The sequence below is a fragment of the Marmota monax genome, unplaced genomic scaffold (assembly GCF_021218885.2).
Source record: "Marmota monax isolate L192 unplaced genomic scaffold, Marmota_monax_Labrador192_F-V1.1 WCK01_AAM20220418_F8-fsc00059, whole genome shotgun sequence".
Lineage (NCBI taxonomy): Eukaryota > Metazoa > Chordata > Mammalia > Rodentia > Sciuridae > Marmota > Marmota monax.
The window spans coordinates 1-18,130 of NW_026693595.1; the positions used below are offsets into that span (position 1 = coordinate 1).

The 18,130-nt window shown below is 32.9% G+C and overlaps 1 protein-coding gene across 1 annotated transcript in view; it reads right to left on the reverse strand.

Moving 5' to 3' along the window:
* Nucleotides 1-80: 80 nt before the first annotated feature.
* The window catches only part of Vps13a (vacuolar protein sorting 13 homolog A), a gene marked incomplete at its 3' end in the record, with an annotated part of 156,256 nt that continues 138,206 nt past the window's right edge, over nt 81-18,130 (reverse strand). The window contains 5 exon segments of the mRNA XM_046459403.2: nt 81-227; nt 347-451; nt 698-1,093; nt 3,339-3,621; nt 17,334-17,437. Of these exon segments, the coding sequence (XP_046315359.1) occupies nt 81-227; nt 347-451; nt 698-1,093; nt 3,339-3,621; nt 17,334-17,437 (1,035 nt within the window).

Here is an 18,130-nt window from a genome sequence, read left to right on the forward strand (position 1 = left end):
GGGGAGGGTTAAAATTTCAGGCATCTAACTTCAAAAAAAGAGAATTCAAAGAGGTACATTTTTGAAATTCATCTACCCACCTGCTCGAATTGAAGAGAGAGCCATTTATCACTTCCCTCTTCAGCCACTGATATATGATATTTGCTCTTGTTTTTAATCATATAAAAAGGAGTAAATGTCACAATTCTGGTAATGTTAAAACTGCTAAGGTTTATAGTGACACCAACCTAAGGGAAAAAAATTAACAGTTAAAGACTGTTATATTATTATAATATCCTTATAAACTTTTCTTAAGTAACCAACAGATATTTTAAATAAAAGTTGCTTGAACGCAGAATGAACTTACTTGATATTCCATTTTTGGGCCTTTGCATTTAACGGCTCCATGACTACCAACAGTATCAATTGAAAACTGATCTGACAACCCACTATCAGTTACCATAAGCTGAACCTAAGAAAAAATATTTTAAAGATATTACAAGTACCTTTAAAAATTTTTACTTAAATTGACAATTTAAAACTTTTTTTGCATAAACTAAATATTACATTAATACACAAAACCTTTCTCAACATTAAATGTTAAATCTACTTAACCTCATGTACAAATGTTATTTCTACCTAAGTTTCAAAGTACTTTAGTGCTCCAAATAGGAATCATAAAAGAGAGAAGAGCAAGAGTAAGAAAAAAGTTACATACCTTATTGGTATAAAAAAAGTGATTTGGCTGAAAAGAAAAGAGAACTGGCTTTTTGTAATTAGGTGGATGCTTTCGATGAATTCCATCTGCTTTGTATTGTAACATTCGGCCAGTTTTATTGACCATCCAGTATGGACTATGAAATGCCACGATTGCCTGACCAGTGTTGTAAGTCATGTGGATAGCAATATCTAAATCTGTCTTTTCCATTTCTGTAACACAGGTAAAACTGATGAAACTAATGTCTTGTTGATTAGATTTTATATAAAATTCACTTTTCCAATCATGATTAAGATAATCAAGCAATTTTAAATGTAGTTTGGTTTTATCCACTTGTTCAGTATAAACCTGGGCTGAATATCCTTCATTGAGAGTAAAAACTGTATTTTCAATCCCCTGTAATGAAAAAATACAATAAATTTTGAAATGTCTGAATAATCATCCAAAAGTTCTATTTTATTATTTTAATGCTATACAAAAAACTCTTGAAATAACAATCAGAACCAGTTAGAAGACCTACACTGAAGTTCTAACTTTGCCAATGATGAAAACCTCTGTAAAATATGGAATCTAGACTTGAGTAATTGATTTGTAAAATGGTTTAAAAACTACTTCAAAGACTCTTGTGAAGAATAAGCAGTACGAAACTTCATTGGAAATTATATGTGAAATATTATAAATATAATTAGTAAAACAAAAACATCTACAAGTGATTATAGTTTGAAAACTACAAATTAACAAAAAACATAAAAAGCTAATGCTAATCCAAAATAATAATCTTTTTTTTTGTTAATTTTTTTTATTGGTTGTTCAAAACATTATAAAGCTCTTGACATATCATATTTCATACATTAGATTCAAGTTGGTTATGAACTCCATAATCTTTACTGCCTTCCATTTCTGATGTGTTGTTGTGGTTCTGACAGCTGTGGGGAGTGACCCCAGGGGTGCTCTATGATCTAGCATTTTTAATTTTTTAAAAAATTGAAACAGGGTCTCCTTAAATTGCCCAGGCTGGCCTTGAACGTATAATCTTCTTGCCTCAGCTTCTCATGCAGCTGGGATTATAGGCCTGTGCCACAGTGCCAGGTTCCAATCTTGATTTTTACCAATCCATTCACACATATCCAACAACTATATTACATCTTATGTATCCCTCAAAACTGTTCATTGCTCTCCAACCATGCTTCCATTACCTGAATTCCTATCTCTATGACCTCTAAGTTTGAGTCTCCTAACCACACTTTCCTCTTCTATTCCCTTTTCCCATACTTATATAAATTGTCTTTATAAAAATTGATCACATCCTTTGGAAACTGGCAGACAGAATATGATTCCAAGAGCATCAAATCAAAAATTTTATAAGAATATAAATGTAAATAGTACATCTATGTATCTTACCAGTATTCTCAATATTTCTTTCCTGGTTTCTTATTACAATTAATATTGTTCATAACATAAGATGAAGGAATCTCTTCATCTTAAAATTTTTAATTAATTAAAGCAAAATATCAGCTACTGTTTCCTTATATGCTAAATAATATTTCGCACACACAAAAATGATGGTGGTTGATGGTGGTGGTGCTGGAGTGCCTCTTAGTCATATGCTAAATTCTTTATGTACACCAACAAATAATTTCCCCATATCCTAACCATGCAAGTATTATTCACATTTTATATACTAGGAACAAAATATTATAAAATATAGCCTAAGAACATACAACTAGCAAATGGCAGAGTTAAAATACAATCTCAAATCTGACAGAAAAGTGCAACTAACTATCTGTCACTCATGTGGTAAACAGATATTCTTTAACCACAGATATGTCAACTCCCTTCAGCAAAGAATGTATTAGAAAATATAGGAATATAATAACTCAAAAAGCAAAATGAATCTAGGATAAATATAATGAAAAAGTACTTTCTTTCATGTGATAAGTTTGAAAAATTGATTATTTATATGAAATCTATGATGGAGATATTACTTTTATAACCTTATGAGAAAACCATACTTAATCTGCTAAAATAAATTCGAGTATTTAAGGGAAAAAGCACCTTCAGAGGGCAAACAACTCTTTTAGGGAATTAGCATTAAATATAATACAAAGTAGCCAGCGTTTCTGCTTATGTATAGTACTTAAATGTTATTTCAATATTAATTCTCATACTCATTTCAAAAATTAGTATTCATCTTTTAAACAAATGATATATGAAATATACATGCAATATATTGTCTAAAACAAGTGATCTCATCAAATGATTATATGCAATTTTATTATCTCCATATTCTAAATTTTTAAGAGAACTGCATATTACTTTTGTTAAGTTATTTTATAAATGGCTTACCACAGTTGTGCAAATAATTTGTATTAGGCTTAACAGACTTCTAAGGTAAATTAGTGAAAAGTACTTTAATTCATCATTTTATACATGATTAAAACATTTCTACTTGAAGAATATCTGTTAGATATTCTTTATTACTACTATATAACATTTACTAGAACTTCAAAACAATTTTTATTTTTCATAATTTTAAGTAACTCAAGCTGCAAAGTCAGACAGGAAGACAGAGACACACACACATACACACACACACACACACAAACACACATAAAATAATGATATCCCAAATCAAAAATACCTCAATATAATAAGCAATTTTATAAGGAAGAAGATTTCGAAGTAGGATGGGTGGCCACAAATGCATTATATAAGGTAAGTCCCAACCATCTTGTGAATATACTGACAGAGATGTCAAACTATCTTTTTCAGGGACGATATTAATAATAAATAATTTCTTAGAAGGGTTTGTAGATCTACATTTCTTCTTAAGAAGAGCTCCATCATTTGCTATAATTTCTTCAAAGTCAATTGGTTCACACTTTTGATAGTCCTCATCTTCTGGCTTCAGAAAAAGAAATGATCTGCATAAAAGATTAAACATTATAATTTAAAATGCCTTGAGAGAAATAGATGAACTCTAGATAGGGCAGAGGGTTGGGAGGAAAAGGGAAGGGGTAGGGGGTTAGCAAGGATGGTAGAATGTGATAGACATCATTATCCAAAGTACATGTATGAAGACACGAATTGGTGTCAACATACTTTATATACAAACAGGGATATGAAAAATTGTGTTGTTTATGTGTAATAAGAATTGTAATGCATTCCACTGTCATTTATTTTTATAAAATCAATAAAAAATAAAATAAAATGCTTTACATTAAAAAACTATGATTACAGCTTTAGAATAATGAAATTATTTTGTTCCATATTGTTATAATAAATATTTAAGTTTTTGTATATTTTTTAGCCCTAGGTAATATCTTCTTAACTTTCTGGAAATCCATTATGTTATTTGGCTTTTAAGAAGAGAATATTTTTATTACAAATTTACTATTTTAAAAGTGTACTTATAATAACCAGAAAATACACAATCATACCAACCATATATGCAAGGCTAAACACGTACAATCTCTTGTGTATTTTACTGAAAGAAGTTGGCTTTATGTCATCTTAACAAGAAGTAAATGTCACAACAGTGATCATAAAATTTAAAAAATTCTATTGAAAAATCATCACAGGCTTTTTAAAGTTAATGAAAGTTTTTGAAATAGTATGGAGATTCCTCAAAAACTAGGAATGTAACCACCATTTGACCCAGTTATCCCCTTCCTCAGGATATATCCAAAGAAGTCAAAATTAGCAGGCTACAGTGACACAGCCACATTAATGTTTACAACAGCACAATTAACAATAGCTAAGCTATGCAACCAACCTAGATGCCCATCAACAGATGAATGGATAGAGAAATTGTGGTATACACACACACACACACAGAGTGAGATATTATTCAGCCATAAAGAAGAATTAGTTTATGCCATTTGCTGTTATATGGACAGATCTGGAAACTATAATATTAAGTGAAAGCCAATTCCCAAAAAACCAAAGGTTGATACTTTTCTCTGATATGTGGATGGTAACACATAATAAGGCAAGAAGAAGAGAAGAATAGTTCAGTAGTATACACAAAGGGGAATGAAGAGAAGGGAGGATGTTTAGGAACAGGAAGGACAATAGAATGAATCCGACATAACTTTCCTATGTACACACACTACAGTGAATCTCACCATTGTATACATCCACAAGACTGGAATCCTAATTAGAATAAGATATATTCCATTGTTGATAAATATATCAAATGGATTCTATTGTCCGGTAGAACTAAAAAAAAAACAAGTTTTCTACATATATTTGCAGAAATCTGGGGCACAGATATGGAGGAGTAGGTATAAGAAAATGATGACAGAATCCTGTGATACCAAATGATTAATACTTATATTTGAATATTACATTCTGTATTTACATTTCAACAATACCTTTAGGCATAATAATGCTTTATTTAAAGAAATTTTAAGAAGATGTGTTCATTTATTTAGCAGTACTGGGATTGAACCTAGGGCACTCTAACACAGAGCTACATACATCCTCAGCCTTTTATTTTTATTTATTTATTTATTTGTTTGTTTATTTATTTATTTTTGTCTCTTTTTAAAAATTCTAATTTGTTATATATGACAGCAGAATGCAATACAATTCATATTATACATATACAGCACAAATTTTCATATTTATGGTTGTACACAAATTTTATTCACATCATTCATGTCTTTATACATATACTTAGGGTAATGATGCCCATCTCATTTCACCATCTTTTCTATCCCCACACATTTGCCCTATCTAGAGTTTGTCTAATACTCCCATGCTTGCCCTCCCACCCCAATAGGAATCAGACTCCTTATATCAGAGAAAACATTCAGCATTTGGTTTTTTGGGACTAGCTAACTTCACGTAGCATTATATTCTCCAACTCCATCCATTTACCTGCAAAGGCCATGATTTTATTCCTTTTATTGCTGAGTATATTCCATTGTATATATATGCCACATTTTTTAATCCATTCATCTACTGAAGGGCATGGAATCTAGGTTGGGTCCACAGTTTAGCTGTTGTGAATTGTGCTGCTATAAACATTGATATGGCTGTGTCCCTGCAGTATGCTGTTTTTAAGTCCTTTGGATATAGACCCAGGAGTAGGATAGCTGGGTCAAAGGGTGGTTCCATTTCCAGTTTTCTAAGGATTCTCCAAACTGTGTCCATATTGGCTGCAACATTTTGCAGTCCCACCAGCAATGTATGAGTGTGTCTTTTTCCAAACATCTGCACCAAGATTTACTGTTGTTTATATTCTTTTTTTATATGTGACAGCAAAATGAATTACAATTCTTATTACACATACAGAGCACAATTTTTCATATCACTGGTTGTATACAAAGTATACAAACACCAGTTTGTGTCTTCATACATGTACTTTGGATGATAATGTCCATCACATTTATAACCCAATCAATAAATGGGCCAAGGACCTGGACAGACACTTCTCAAAACATGATATACAATCAATCAACAAATATATAAAGAAATGTTCATCATCACTAGCAATTAGGGAAATGCAAATCAAAACTACTCTAAGATTTCATCTCACTCCAGTCAGAATGGCAGCTATTATGAAGACAAACAACAATAAGTGTTGACCAGGATGTCGGGGGAAAAGGTACACTCATACATTGCTGGTGGGACTGCAAATTGGAGCAGCCAATAAGGGAAGCAGTACGGAGATTTTTTGGAAAATTGGGAATGGAATCACCATTTAAACTAGTATCCCACTCTTTGGTCTATACATACGCAAAGGACTTAAAAACAGCATACTACAGGGACACAACCACATCAATGTTTATAACAGCACAATTCACAATAGCTAAACTGTGGAGCCAACGCAGTTGCCCTTCAATAGATGAATGGGTAAAAATAATGTGACATATATACACAATGGAATATTACTCAGCAATAAAAGAGAATAAAATCATGGCATTTGCCGGTAAATGGATGGAGTTACAAAAGATAATGCTAAGTGAATTTATCCAATCTTAAAAAAACCAAATGCTGAATGTTTTCTCTGATACAAGGAGGCTGATTCATAGTGGGGTAGGGAGAGGAAGCATGGGAGGAATCAGTTAGAAATGATGGTGGAATGTGATGTTTGTATTCTTAATAGATGCCATTCTGACTGGAGTGGGATGAAATCTTAAGAGTACTTTTGATTTGCATTTCTCTAATTGTCAGAAATGTTGAACATTTTTTAATATACTTGTTGATTGATTGCATATCATCTTCTGAGAAGTGCCTGTTCAGTTACTTGGCCCATTTATTGATTGGGTTATTTGGTTTTTGGTGTTTAGCTTTTTGAGTTCTTTATATACCCTACAGATTTAGTGGTCTATCTGATGTGTGAGTGGTAAAAGTTTAGGCTCTCTTTTCACCTCACTGATTGTTTCTTTTGCTTTGAAGTTTGAGTCCATCCCATTTATTGATTCTTGATTTTATTTCTTGCACTATAGGAGTCTTATTAAGGAAGTTGGGGCCTAATCTGACATGATGGAGACTTGGGCCTACTCTTTCTTCTAATAGGCACAGTGTGTCTGGCTTTAATTCCGAGGTCCTTGATCCACTTTGAGTTGAGTTTTGTGCATGGTGAGAGATAGGGGTTTTATTTCATATGAATTTCCAGTTTTCCCAGCACCATTTGTTGAAGAGTCTATCTTTTCTCCAATGTACATTTTTGGTGCCTTTGTCTAATATAAGATAACTGTAATTATGTGGGTTAGCCTCTGTGTCCTCTATTCTGTACCATTGGTCTACAAGTCTATTTTTGGTGCCAATACTATGCTGTTTTTGTTACTGTTACTCTGTAGTATGGTTTAAGGTCTGGTATAGTGATGCCATCTGCTTCACTCTTCTTGCTAAGGATTGCTCTAACTATTCTCGGTCTCTTATTTTTCCAGATGAATTTCATTGACTGCTTTTTCTATTTCTATGAGAAATGCCATTAGGATTTTGATTGTAATTGCATTAAATCTGCATAGTGCTTTTGGTAGTATGGTCATTTGGACAATATTAATTCTGCCTATCTAAGAACGAGGTAGATCTTCCCATCCTCTAAGGTCTTCTTTGATTTCTTTCTTTAGCATTCTGTAGTACTTTTCATTGTATAGATCTTTCACCTCTTTCATTAATTTGATTCCAAAGTATTTTCTTTTTTTTAGAGGCTATTGTAAATGGGGTAGTTTTCCTTGTTTCCCTTTCAGTGGATTTGTCACTGATAAATAGAAATGCCTTTGATTTATAGGTGTTGATTTTATATCCTGCTACTTTATGGAATTCATTTACTAGTTTTAAAATCTTTCTGGTGGAACAATTTGGATATTCTATGTATACAATCATATCATCAGCACATAGTGCTAATTTGAATTCTTTTTTTCCTATCTGCATCCCTTCAATTTCTTTCGTCTAACTGCTCTAGTCAGTGTTTCAAGAACGGTTAGATAGAAGTAGTGAAAGAGGGCATCCCTGTCTTGTTCCAGTTTTTAGAGGGAATGCTTTCAATTTTTCTCCATTTAGAATGATGTTGGCCTGGGGCTTAGCATAGATAGCTTTTACAATGTTGAGGTATGTTCCTATTATCCCTAGTTTTTCTAGTGTTCTGAATATGAAGGAGTGCTATATTTTGTCAAATGCTTTTTCTGCATTTTGAGATGATCATAGGATTCTTATCTTTAAGTCTATTGATGTGATGAATTCCATTTATTGATTTCTGTATGCTGAACCAAACTTGCATCACTGGGATGATCCCAACTTGATCATGGTGCACTATCTTTTTGATATGTTTTTGTATTCAATTTGCCAGAATCTTATTGAGAATTTTTACATCTATGTTCATTAGAGATATTTGTCTGAAGTTTTCTTTCTTTGCTTGCTTTGTAATCAGGGTGATACTGGCTTCATAGAATGAGTTTGGAAGTGGTGACCATTTTTCTATTTCACAAAATAATTTGATGAGTACTGGCATTAGTTCTTCTTTAAATGGCCTGTAGAACTCAGCTGTGTATCCATCTGGTCCTGGGCTTCTCTTGGTTGGTAGGCTTCTGATGACATTTTCTATTTCATTGGTTGAAATTGATCTGTTTAAAGTGTATATATCATCCTGATTCAATTTGTGCAAATCATATGACTCTAGAAATTTGTCAATGCCTTCAATATTTTTATTTTATAGGAGTACAGGTTTTCAAAATAATTTCTAATTATATTCTATATTTCTGTAGTGTCAGATGTAATATTACCTTTTCATCATGTATGTTAGTAATTTGAGTTTTCTTTCTCCCTTTTGTTAGCATGGCTAAGGAGTTGTAAATTTTATTTATTTTTTCAAAGAACCAACTTTTTGTTTTGTCAGTTTTTTCAATTGTTTCATTTGTTTTGATTTCATTGATTTTAGCATTGAGTTTAATTATTTCCTGTCTTCTACTGCTTTGGGTGTTGATTTGTTCTTCTTTCTCTAGGGCTTTAAGATGTAATGTTAGGTTATTTATTTGGTTCCTTTTTCCTTCTTTAAAGGAATAACTCCATACAATGAACTTTCTTCTTAGTATTGCCTTCATATTGTCCCAGAGATTTCAATATGTTGCATCAGTATTCTCATTTACCTCTAAGAATTGTTTAATCTCCTCCTTGATGTTTTTTGCAACCCATTGTTCATTCAATAGCAATATTAGTTAGTCTCCAGGTGTTGGAATAATTTTTATGTTGTCATTGATTTCTAATTTCATTCGATTATGATCTGATAAAATGCAGGGTAGTCTCTTTCATTTTGTTTTTTTGTATTTGCTAAGAGTTTCTTTGTGGCGTAACATATGGTCTATTTAGAGAAGGATCCATGTGCTGCTGAGAAGAAAGGTATTCACTTGTTGAAGAATTAAATATTCTATATATATCAATTAAGTAGAAGTTATTGATTTTATTATTGAGTTTTACAGTTTTTGTTCAGCTTTTGATTGGAAGATCTATCCAGTCGCTAAAGAGGTATGTTAAAGTCACCCTAAATTACTCCGTTGTGGTCTATTTGAGTCTCTGAACATGAGAAGAATTTATTAAATGAGCAAAGTTGCTTCATTGTTTGGGGCATATATATGTATAATTGTTATGTCTTCTTGGTGATGGATCCCTTGAGCAGTATGAAATGACCTTCTTTATCCTTTTTGATTAACTTTAGCTTAAAATCTACTTAATTGATATGAGGATGGAAACCCCTCCTTGCTTCCGAAGTCCATGTGACTGGTATGATTTTTCCCAAACTTTCACCTTCAGTTTGTGGATGTCTTTTCCTATGAGTCTCAGGAGGCAGCATATAATTAGGACTTTTTAAAAAATCTAATCTGCTAGCCTATGTCTTTTGATTGATGAGTTTAGGCCATTAACCTTCAGGGTTATTATTGAGACATAATTTGTGTTCCCAGCCATTTTTGTGCTTAATTTAACTTGATTTCTCCTTTCACTATTTTTTCCTTTAGTGTAACACCTCCCTCTGATGATTTTCATTGTTGGTTTTCATTTCCTCTTCATGAAGCATTTTGCTGAGGATGTTCTGTAGTACAGGTTTTCTAGATGTAAATTCTTTTAACTTTTGTTTATAATGGAAGGGTTTTATATTATCATCAAATGTAAAGCTTGATTTTTCTGGATACAAGATTCTTGGTTGGCATCTATTTCTTTCAGAGTTTCGTATATGTTGTTCCAGGATCTTCGAGCTTTCAGGGTGTGGGTTGAAAAATCTGTACATATCCTAATTGGTTCCCCCTATATGTAATTGGATTCCTTTCTCTTGTGGCTTTTAGTATTCTCTCCTTATTCTATATGTTAGCCATTTTCATTATAGTGTGCCTTGGTGTGGATCTGTTGTGATTTTGGTGACCTGTAAGACTCTTCTATTTGGTTTTCCAATTCATTCTTCATGCTTGGAAAACATTTCATTGAACAGATTGTTCATTCCTTTGGTTTGGAACTCTATACTTTTCTCCATCCCAATAACCCTTAAAGTTGGTCTTTTTATGCTATCCCATATTTCTTGAATGTTCTGCTTATGGTTTCTTACCATTTCCACTGTGTGGTCCACTTTCTTTTCAAGATGAGATTATATATATTTAATTTTCGGCAGACACAATATCTTTGTTTGTATGTGGTGCGAACCCGGGCCAGCTCGATACCGATTGAGCCACATCCCCAGACCAAGATGATATATTTTGTCTTCATTGTCTGAGGTCCTGTCTTCCAAGTGGTGATGCTTTCAAATGAATTTTAGTTTGGTTTATTGTTTCTTTCATTTCAAAGATTTCTGTTTGATTTTTATTTTTAGAACTTCTATCTCCCTATTGAAGTCATCTTTTGCTTCCTGTGTTTACGTAACTCTTCCTCAAAATAAGTTTTTACTGCCTGTATTTGCTCTCTTATATCATCCTTTAACTCAGAGAACATTTTATTATGTACATCCTGAACTCCTTCTCTGTAATTTCATCTGCTATGCTGGCCATGGATTCTAATAATGTGTTATCTTGATTTATTTGGGGCACTTTCCTCCTTTGTCTTTTCATGTTGCTTGTGTGTCTTTCCTTCTAGCACTGTGGATCTGAGGCATTTCCGTTTTTACCCTATAAGCTTTTAGTATCCTTGTAGAGTTCCAATCTCTCTCCTTTTGAGGGGAAGGACAATGTTAACAAACCCAATATAAACAAGATATAACCTTAAAACAAACAGTTGCTATTAAAATGTTTACAATTTGTTTACAATGTATAGAAATGGTGAATTCAATTATTATCTATAATATAATCAGCAGGTTTGTAAAAGGGTTTACAGTTTCTGACAGTGGACAAAGAACTGGGGATGAGGTATAGGATGATTTGTTGAGGAGGCAGGAGGTGAGGATATAGAGTTCTTATATCTTAGGAAGTATGGATGAGAAACCTAAAGAAGAATGTCAGTAGCAGGAGAATGGAGAAGAAGTAATTTAGGGTAGACAAGTAAATGGAAAGACAGTAGAGTACACATATACTGAGAAAAATAAAAAATGTTAAAATAGAAAAATTGGAGGGGATAAAAAGAATATACAAGTCAACTATAATATACTATTCAGATGCCCAGTCCTCAAAATCCTAATTCATGCAAAATACTTGCTTTCACATAGGCTGGGGATGTGAGGGTGGGAGAATAGGGAAGAAGGAAAAAAAAAATCTCGAAGGAAGAGGCAAGGGTTGTTTTAGCTAGAGATCAGTATCTTTCCTGGTGGTGTCATCTGTTGTTAGCTGGTATTTACACCCTCAGGATGGTGAAGTTAAGCATGGTATCACTATTCTGGGTTAGTGGCTGCTGGGGAGAAGGGGGATTTAGAAACTGGGCACCTAGCCAGCGGTGTTCCAAACTGGGAGTTGCCCCACTAAAGATGGTGATGAAAGTGACCCAAGATGGAGCCAGCTGCTTTCAGTGATGAGGTGTTGGTCGGCTTGGGAGAGGCAGGTGATAGCGTTGGATATGGACAATATGTTCAGAGAGTGTTCTGTGGCATACAGTGTGTAGTTTCAGCTGTCTTCAGAGCCTGTGTGAAGTTCTCCGGTACAGGCATGCTACAGCACATAGGGGACTATCTCTGTTGCTGCAGAGTCCCAAGATGGAGGCGACCCTGGGAGACCCACATTAGTAGACAGGTGTCCATACGGGAATAGCAGCTGGAGTTCCTGCACGTTGGTAGCTGCTGGGTGTCCTGTGTGGGAGCAGCATCTGGGATTTCTGCTCAGGTGGGTGGCGGAAAGTTCTGTGTGGGTACCCATGCCTATGTTGCCACTCCGGCTCCCAGTAGTCCTGTATGGATGAGTAGTTGGGAGACCTTCTCTGAAGCTGAGGCCTGGAGCCCTGCGCTGGTACAGTGGCTGTGATTCCTGCGCGGGAGCAGGAATATTGCTTGCAGAGAAACATTATTCTCACTACTTAAGTCCCAGGTCACAGAGTGACACAGAATGCTGCCTCCTGCTGGCCCGCCATCTTGGATACCCCCGTCTTTTTTATTTTTTAAGCTGTTGAGATAGGAACTGGCTATGTTGCCCAGGCTGACCTTGAATTTGTTATCTCCTACATCATATTCCATAGTTACTGGGATTAGAGGAGTATGCCACCATGGCTGGCTAGGTCTAACAAGTTTAAAAGTTAGCTATATGCTAGAATAAACACTTAAGAAATATTTTTGTGCATATTTATGAGTATGTATGGTGGTAAGGATCAAATCTAGGGCTTCAAGTGTGCAAGGTAAGTATTCTACCACTGAGCTACACCCTCAGCCCCTACAAATATTATTTATTTATAACACTAATGAGCTATGATTATGAGTAACCTTTATAGATGAACAACTGCAAAAACTATCTCCATCCCTATTTTCCTAAGCTCTTTTCTTAAAATTTTAACTGTTTTGTATTTCTATAATGATTTCTGATGTTAAAAATTTCCCACAATGAACAATGAATCCTCCATGCTTGATTTTCTATATGCCCGTTTTTAGTGACTTTAAACTACTAGTCTTTGAAATATTAGAGTACTTGTACCCCTGACCTACATACATTTTTTATCCAATCAGTTTCAGACAGCCTATTCTATTTGTAGCCTCTTCATAATTTTCATTCTACTTTCCATTATTCCAACACTTAAAGAAAAAAATTAATTTTCTCCTAAAGTCAACATATATATCAAAACATTTTATCAAAATATTCTCTGGGTCTCCATGTAGCAATGAGAGGGCAAAATTTAAAATATACAAACCAAGTAGTAAATGTAATGTTAAAAGGTAACTACTACACTGTAATAGATACTGAAATAGCAAATGTAAGACTGAGGGAATAATGTAGTGTGGCCAACTCTTTCTAAACAGACTGCAGGGTGTTATGCAGAAGTGAAAAATTTTGCGGGGCACAGTAGAACAAACCTGTAATTTTAGCAGCTTGGGAGTCTGAGGCAGGAATATCATAAGTTCAAAGCCAGCCTTATCAACTTAGCAAGACCCTGTCTTAAAATAAAAAATAAAAAGGGTAGGGATGTGGGTCAGTGGTTAAGTGTCCCTGGATTTAATTACCTTAAAAAAAAAAGAAGAAGAAGTGAAATGTTTCCCAAAAAGAGTTCTGAGAAAAAGACTTGAGTTAGAGAAATATGTGTGGTTAAAGGAAAGTTCAAATAAAGAGTGAAGAAGAGAAAACAGAAGATGATCAATGGTAGGAGACTGTAAATAAGAAAAGGTGGTAGAATGAGTGGTCTAGAAACTGAACAACAAATATTATGTGACAAGAAGGAAGAAAACAGATGATATTAGTAGGTGGATGTAAGATTTATAAAACTGGCAGCAAGAAAAATGAGGGAGTAACTTCTTAAGCGTGAACTTAACTCTTCAAATTCTGTTTTAAATACATACTCTATATTCTAATGAAATTCAGACTATTAATTATAAGTATACAAAGTCCTTACCATTTCATTCCTGTTTATCTTTGTTTATGCAATTATTTCTACTTATGTTGCTGTCCGCATCTAATCTCATTACTATATTTTTTCTGTTCTTCATGTACCTTCCCCAGAAGTCAATCAATAATCCTTGGTTTTCAACAGTTCCTAGTAACACTTTCAGTAACTTTCTAAAATCCACTTTTTCCTACCTAATATATTTAGAAAATGTATCAATCTCTTAATGGTAACAACCATGTCCAATTTATTTTGGTATATTACAATGTCTCACCCACAACACAACACTTGATAAATATTTATTAATTAAATTTAAGGATAAGTATAGTCAAATTCTATAGAGAAAAATAGCATTTGTTAATTTAAGCCCTCATCTCATAAATATTTAAGTGCACGTACATCTAATCATTGAATTAATGCAAAATTCTTGCTGATTAGTCAATAATAACTCTAATTAGGGAAGATTAAATTTCATTTAATGAAGTATTATTTAGCCTTGAACAAAAGTACAAAGATATTCTTTTCTCTACTACAGAGTCACAAAATATTTGGCAGATATTCTTAAAAACCAGAATGCCATTAACTGTTTTTTAAAAATTTGTTCTAATGAGCTATACATTACAATAGAATGTATTTTTGACGTATCATACATAAATGGAGTATAATTTTTCATTCTTCTGGTTGTAAATGATGTAGAATTACACTAGTATGTAATCATATATACATATAGGGTAATAATGTCTGATTCCTTCCACAGTACTTCCTGCCCCATACTTCCTCCCCTCCCTTCAATCCCTTCTAATACAAAGTACCTCTATTCTTCCCACCACCACTGTGAATTAGCATCCACATAGTAGAGAAAACATTCAGTCTTTGGTTCTATGGGAATGGCTTATTTTGCTTAGCATGATATTCTCTAGCTCCATCCACTTATCAGCAAATGTCATAATTTCATTCTTCTTTAAGTAATATTCCATTGTGTGTGTGTGTATGTATATATATATATGTATATGTATGTATGTATGTATGTATATATATATATATATATATATATATATATATATATATATATATATATCATAATTTCTTTATCCAATCACCTGTTGAAGGGCACCCCTAAGTTGGTTCCATGGTTTGGCTACTATGAATTGAGCTGCTATAAACACTGATGTGGCTACATCACTGTAGTATGCTGATTTTAAGTCCTTTGGGTATATGTTGAGGAGAGGGATAACTAGGTCAAATGGTGGTTCCCTTCCAAGTTTTCTGAGGAATCTCCACACTGCTTTCATAGTGGTTGTACCAATTCACGGCCCCACAAGCAATGTATGAATGTATCTTTTCCCCCACATCCTTGCCAACATTTGTTGCTGCTTGTATGCTTCATGATTTCCATTCTGACTGGAGTGAGATAAAATCTCAGTGTAGTTTTGATTTGCATTTCTCTAATTGCTCAGGGTGTTGAACATTTTTTGTCTATTTGTTGACCGATTGTATTTCTTCTGTGAAGTGTTGGTTCAGCTTCTTAGCCCATTTAGTGATTGTGTTATTTGTTTGTTTTTGGTGTTAAGTTTTTTGAGTTCTTTAATATTCTGGAGACTAATGTTAGTGCATGTAGTAAAGATTTTCTTCCATTCTGTAGGTTCTCTCTTCATGTTGTTGATTGTTTCCTTTGCTGTGAAGAAGCTTTTTAGTCTGATTTCATCCCATTTAAGATTCTTAATTTCACTTCTTGTGCTTCAGGGGTCTTGTTAAGAAAGTCAGTACCTAAGCTGATATGGTGGAGATTTGGACTACTTTTTCTTCTATATTAGGCACAGGGTCTCTGTTCTAGTGCCTACATCCTTGATCCCCTTTAAGTTGATTTTTGTGCAGGGTGAGAGATAGGGGTTTAATTTCATTTTTGCTACATGTGGATTTCTAGTTTTCCCTGGACCATTTGTTGAAGAGGCTATCTTCTCCCCAATGTATGTTTCTGACAACTTTGTCTAGTATAAGATAATTGGATTTATGTGGGTTTGTCTCTGTTTCTTCTATTCTGTACCATTGGTCTAAGTCTCTCTTTTGGTGCCAATGCCTTGCCGTTTTTTTTTTTTTTTTTTTTTTTTTTATGATGAATGCCATTAACTATTATTAAATATTATTAAACGGTTTAAAAGTTCTTCATAGAAATTTTTAAACATCTTACAAGTTATTTAAAATTTGTCTTTTAACCAACCCAAAAAAACTTTCTAGAACATGTCTGATATTGTAAACAACTATTATTGCTGTTATTCTCTCAACAATTCTTTCCCTCAGCACTTCTGAATTAAGTAATAAAATGCATGTTAGGGTTTGTAGGTCTATCTATGTGAAAATATGTGCCCGGAACTATTAAGACTGCTTTCTAAGCATTTAGAACACCACCTTAAACTTTCAGGCTTGGATCAGAAAGAACAGAACTAGGGGACAGTTAAAAACCGTAGTATCACCTTTTTCCTTCCCTAGCATTTTTAGAGTGTATTCTGAAATGGCATTTAAATAAACTACAATTCTTAATTTTAGAGAAGGATTATTCTCCAAGAGAATCCATTCTCCACAAAAGAGATTATTTTCAATTGTAAATTAAATAGCCCAAATAATATTTATTTGTTACAATGTTAAATCTACAATTATAAGACTAGCATTACTTTGTTAATTTTTTCTTAAAACATTTATATCAAATTTAATCAAAATATTATAAACATTTAACCATTAATGCATTTACATTACTCTATCCCTAAACAATTAACAGAGAAGTGTTTATATTAAAAGATATTTTTTCAAAAGGAATTTCACCAAAATTCTATTATAATAGTTTTGAAAAGTAAATATATAAATATAAAAGTAAATATATAAATCTTGGAACCATCAATCATATTCTTAAACATTTGTAAAACTCATGAATATACATGACTATGGTTAAGGTGATCATTCTGCAACATTGTAATAATTGTATTTACCAGCAAAAACATAAATAATTTTCATGGTACAAATTAATTATACATTAAATAATATTTCTTTTGAAAAGAACCACCTAGGATTCTTGAAACCTAAATAAAATAGATAATCAACAGGATAAATTAGATGAAAATTTAATAAGTTAAAAATAAATATTCACATAGCATCTAAAACTAAAAACTTTATGAAATAGCAACAAAAAAATAAAGAAAAAAATTACCGGTAAGATGCTAATGGTATGTTGAATTCATTTTCAGGTGAAGCAATTCCCAATAAAGTATCTCCTTCATAAACAGAGATTGGAATTGAAAAATGATTTCTAATCTGAGAAAGAAAAATAACTCATCTTTAATATTACTACTATAAGAACCTAAATAATTCTTATATGTCCATATAAAATACAGTAAAACAAAGGTACTATTAGGCAACATTCATCTTGCTCATATAAACTAGAAGAAAACAGAATCATTTATCCTAAAAAATATATGGAAAGGTTCTTAGCATTACAAAAAAAAAAGAAAGAAAAGAAATGAATTTAAAAATAAAACTTTAAACATCTCAAGAGGTGAAAGATAATAATTTCTTCACCTTGAGATAGGGATTAATTTATTTAGAGATATGTTTTTATTTAGGCAGAAACAGAAGAGGAAAATCCACAGGAAAAAAATATATCAATTTATTATTTATATGACAGAAGTGAAAAATGTGACAGGTTGGAAAATGTTAAAATATAGTTAATAAAGAATCTATAATCAGCATACATACAAAAATCTGTGAAATCATTAAGAAAATTGCAATCAAGAAAAATGCAAACAATATAAGCAAAGTGATTTGCAGAAGAGAAAACTTGAATGACCAATAAACAGATGGAAAAATACTCAACTTTCCTAGAAATCAAGATGATGCAAATTATAATCATTAGGTATGTTTTCATACCATAAGGCTAAAAAATCACAAGCCTTATAATATCAACATCTAAAAAGAATGTGAACAGGAACACCTGCACACTGCTGATAT